This window comes from Poromitra crassiceps (assembly GCF_964638095.1).
Source record: "Poromitra crassiceps genome assembly, chromosome: 2".
NCBI classification, from domain to species: Eukaryota; Metazoa; Chordata; class Actinopteri; order Beryciformes; family Melamphaidae; genus Poromitra; species Poromitra crassiceps.
The window spans coordinates 38,975,487-38,980,552 of record NC_139624.1 but is presented as its reverse complement, the minus strand read 5'-3'; the positions used below and the strand labels follow the sequence as shown (position 1 = coordinate 38,980,552).

The 5,066-nt window shown below is 37.1% G+C and overlaps 1 protein-coding gene across 1 annotated transcript; it reads left to right on the top strand.

Annotated features, from left to right (window-relative positions):
- Positions 1–1,064: 1,064 nt before the first annotated feature.
- On the top strand, positions 1,065–2,134 carry lepb (leptin b; the record flags this gene model as incomplete). The annotated part of the gene is made up of 2 exons (XM_083662108.1): positions 1,065–1,229; positions 1,823–2,134. The coding sequence occupies 2 exons, from the start codon at positions 1,065–1,067 to the stop codon at positions 2,132–2,134; spliced, it is 477 nt and encodes a 158-aa protein (XP_083518234.1).
- Between the last annotated feature and the right edge of the window lie 2,932 nt (positions 2,135–5,066).

Here is a 5,066-nt window from a genome sequence, read left to right as displayed (position 1 = left end):
GTGTCTGCTACCAACGATAATAACAGCAGGTAGAAAACGTCCACCATAGACACCGAGTTCCAGATTTAGTGTCTTTCATGTCTTTCAAAAATAAAATAAAGGACACAGTCATAGTCAAAGGCAAGCCACAGTGATATGTTCATGGATGTAAAATAGCCTATGATGATTCACTTCCTTTCTTTTACAAGATACCAAATTCCATTTCCCCATGAAATATCACATAAAATACAAAGCTGCATCAATTTACATTTCCATAAATAGAAGTTATCATTTATGACAAATCCTTCTAAAATCTCTACCTCATTTCTCTTTGATTTTTTTGTTTGGTTATGCACCTGGGTATTTGCACTGAATTTGACAATTCAAGCCAGCAGTCTGCGTACACATTTCCCAATATCTAAAACATAAATTGAATTAAAATATTAAAAGCAGGATTATGTCAGCAGCCACGCATGCATCAAGTGAAAAAACCTTTTTGCAGGAAAACAAAACCAGGAACATGGAGTGTGTGTCGGGGGAGTGGAGCAAGCAGGAGCGAAAGCCACTGATGATTCACCTAAGTTATGACTCAGTCAGACTATTTAAACATGGGGACCCTGCAAAGAGGCATGCAGCATCTCTCTGTCACGCACTGTCACAGGACAGCCACAAGGCAAAGGACAGGTAAGATGATAATGAGGTGAAGGGAAGAATAATTACATGTGAAGTTCAGAGAAGAGTAATATTATATTCTCAATGTTAGACTAGTAGATGTATGCAAATATAAAAATAAATATTTGAATCCATGCATTGTACTTAAAATGCATTAATTTTGCAAGTGATTTCAAGGTTATAAAACAAATTAGATTTCATTTCTTTGAATATTTTTAATATAAAAAATTGCCTTTATTTGCATAAATGTTTAATTAATTTCATATTTCATTCTTATTTCTATTTTTGCCAGTATAGCTGTAAACTTGAAAGAATATAAAAGTTCTACATACAAATGAGTCTGACCTTTGTGTAGATGTTTGTTGTTTTGTTTATGTATCTTCATAGTTTTCCACGTTGTTTTGTGTGTCAGGATGCACATCCCTCTGGCCCTCCTGTGCATCTCTGCCATGATGCTGGCTCCCGGCTGCATCACTCTTCCCACTAAAGGAGAATCCTTGAGAAACGGCATACACAGTATAATAAACATGGCTCAGACCACACTGGTCCACATTAGGGAACTAAGAACAAGAACAAAGGTATGTATGTGCACACATTTCTCACAATACAGTCACTGAGCCAGAGTACTTTGTATAACTTCTAACTGTGTATAAAGGAAACAGCTGGGTCTTTGTTGTGTGAGATTTCAGATTTTACATCACAAATCAACCATTTTACTTTCACATGTTTTATTTTTGGAGTAGGAAAAGGATTACAGTTCCATTACTATCAATGTATCTGAATCTGCATTGTTCCATTTTTAACAGCAGCACATTAAAGGAGAACTTTAAAACACAGAAAAAAACATGCTGATTTGCTGTAAACAGTTTTGCAGGCATTCAATTAGTTTGACAGTTACTGAGAGTTGATATAGGCTGTGTGTGTGTGTGTGTGTGTGTGTGTGTGTGTGTGTGTGTGTGTGTGTGTGTGTGTGTGTGTGTGTGTGTGTGTGTGTGTGTGTGTGTGTGTGTGTGTGTGTGTGTGTGTGTGTGTGTGTGTGTGTCAATATTATTGTGAAATTATAAATACAGTATTTCCTATCTTTCAAGCAAAAATGACATTATAAAAGCATTAGAAATATTGGAAAATAAATAAATAAATCAGGATCAATACTCTCCTCCTCTCTCCTTAGCTGCCGGACGCTCCTCAGATAGACGTCAGCTCTCCTTCCATTGAGGGCCTGAGCAGCATGAGCCGGGACCTGGGTCTGCTGGAGCGGGAGCTGCAGAGCCCTCTGCTGAGCCAGGTCCAGGCGGACATGTCTAGCCTGGAGGGCAGGGTGCACTCCCTGGCCCTCACGCAGGACTGTCCCATTCAGCCCAGACCCACGAGGGAGGCCCGTGATCACGTGTTCCCCGAAAGTCACCTGTACCTGAGTGTGATGAAGGCACAGCACTACCTGGAGAAGGTCCCTCTCAACAAGGACAAGCTCATGGTCTGCTGACAGCCAGATGCACACTCATACCAGGTCGGGACTCGGGACACCACGCAGATATACTGAGGCTACGACAGACAGTGCAGTCTTGAAAACAATGGAATTTATCTTTGCAGGTATAGTTGTAAGCATTTTTATCATATTGCTATCAATTACCAGCACATTATTGCATTATATATATATATATATATATATATATATGTGAATGACTTTTCTGGTCCATATGCAATACTGCAATAATAACATGATAATAACAAGTGATAGCTCTTATGCATTAAATGCAAGTAGCTCATAGCTTTCCTCTTGAGGTGCAATATTTTTCATGCTTTGTGAAATAGAGTATGCAAAATATATTATATACTGTATATACTTTATACTTTTCTAATATTGAAAGACCTGAAAAGGCAACTGGGCATCAGGGATTTCCAGTTTGGATGACAATTTGAAAAGTTTTATTTTTGGTATGCTGGGTATAATGTTGTGCCATTTTAATGTATGGAAAAGTAACTTCTTGCTGTATACAGTATGCAAAGATCATATTTTCAAGTATAAATTTGATTTTCTATTTGAATTTACACTTAGCCTACTGTTTATAGCTAAGTTTAATGTCATATTTTTATGACAGCTTTTCGTTGCAGCATTACAGTAGTTCTTTAGTCAGCATCAAGGATGTAGGCTGTATTACAACGTATTAAGGTGACATTTGTCTCTTTGTATTGAACTTTCCAATAAACTGTTGTTTTTTCTTTGCTAATTTGAAATCATAAACTATATGAACCATATCAAATTATCATAATATCCATGGGTTATAGAAAAATATTCAAATGTTTGAACACTTGGGTGGCCTTCTGCCACACCAACTAGGAACTTATAGAGAAAATTAAAAACTGTTGTAATCTTCTAAAACATTTTAGAAGGATACTGTATAAATATCACATGCTATATTCATTAAAAAGAAAGAGACAGAAGACTAACATTAAATTCAGTATTGGTTTTAGTGTTAGAATTGTGGGAATTTACTGTTGGAATACAATAGTGATGCCATAGGAGATAAAAACACCAAAAGGTGTACAATAAGGTTATGATAAACTCAATGTTGAGCACCACAGGTACATTACAGGTCCAGAGTAGAGGAGGGCTTAAACTAAAGACAAAATATAAATAAAGAAATAAATAAAGAAAGAAATAAACACATACCTAAATAAATACCTAAATAAATAAAAGATTATGTCAAATACCACAGAGAACTACAGAGACAAATAATACAGTACAGTATATACCAACATTAGTCAAAGGCAGATTTTGAGATTGAAAATAAGCTTTTCACGCCACCGTAAAACCATACATTTTGCCTATACCTTTAAAGTGAGTAAAGATTACAGCTTCATAAACCCTACATTTACATTAGGTTTAACACAAGTTATGGTTATTATTACAATTTAAAATGCTGTTGCTGTAACATAAACTAGGCTTAGAACTCAGCAGTCACATCGGCCTTTACTCCAGCAGATGCCAGTAAAGAGTCAAGGTTTCCCTGTGTTACTGTAACTATAACTGTGCTCTTGGTGATGGAAATCTTCAGTGTGATTTGTGTGTGTGTGTGTGTGTGTGTGTGTGTGTGTGTGTGTGTGTGTGTGTGTGTGTGTGTGTGTGTGTGTGTGTGTGTGTGTGTGTGTGTGTGTTGGATAAACTGTGTAATACAATTTAAGATATACGGAGACCCCATAATACTGAACAAGTCACATGCAGGGTTGAGATAATAATTCCCTCGGAGAATATAATGTGTTGCCAAAGAGAAGCAGGGGTGAAGGGGAAAGTGGCATTTGGTGTATGGTATGCTGCATCCAGAAGTACTGAAGTCATAATAAACAGAGAAAACGACATAAGCTTAGGCGAGGATAGATAGGTGTCCTCCCCCATCTCTCTGTTCTGTCCTTCACAGGTCTGTGGAAGTAGAGACTGAATTGAACCATGTCATTCTAATGTGACCGGCTTTTCCTGTCTGTTACATAAACATTGCAGTGAAAACAAATGGGGTCTGCACTGGCCTTAGGCTACTGTTATCTGTCAGACTTGGACTATGGGCTCTGACGTATGGCCTCACACAATCCTGTTGCATATAGCACTAGACAAGGGGAACAAAACAACCACATCAAGTCTCAGAACTACTAAAAGGAGACCATTTAATAATGGAGTGCATCTCCGGACATGGAACCAATCCGGTCATATTTAACTTGAGAACTTTCATACCAGGAGGAGTCTGGTTCGGTAATATTAGCTATATGCCAAGGCCTATAAAGCGGAAAGTAATACCGTGACAATTTACATAGTCATATAGAGACATATGAGACATTTCACGTGTTCAATTCTAGTACGGAATTGTACTTAGTCCGTGGTCCATGTTGTTGCCACAGGTTCAGGCTTGATTGGCTGAACGCCGCCCTATTATAGTAATGAGATGTTAACATTCCAAGGGGTAGGGACACCTAACTATTGTTTCTTTCTCAGCTCTCACATTTCTGTTGTCATGCCCATACATGCCCACCTTGACTGTAGTGTGTGTAGTGTAATTAAGGTTACTTTACCTTCTAATGCTTAAATAAAATCAGATTATTTTTTTTATAGCAACCTTGCTCCTTTAAGGGAATATCAAAAGTTTAGCAAGTAGTAACAAAGCAAAGAATAAAATAAATTAATACACATTGGAAATTAAAGATGTAGTGTTTTTATTATTATTTCACAGATATTTTTGCAGCAACCAAATCTCTATCTCCCCTTGTATAAATAAAGAAATAGCAGTTAAAATGTGACTTTGGTCCAAATCTAAGAATAAAGCTACACAATGGAGAATTTCCTATAGGTACTTGTTAATCTTGCTTTAGGTGTATTTGTATTTGTATGTAAAATTTCCCTGGCATGTGTGGCATTTTCTGCATTATAC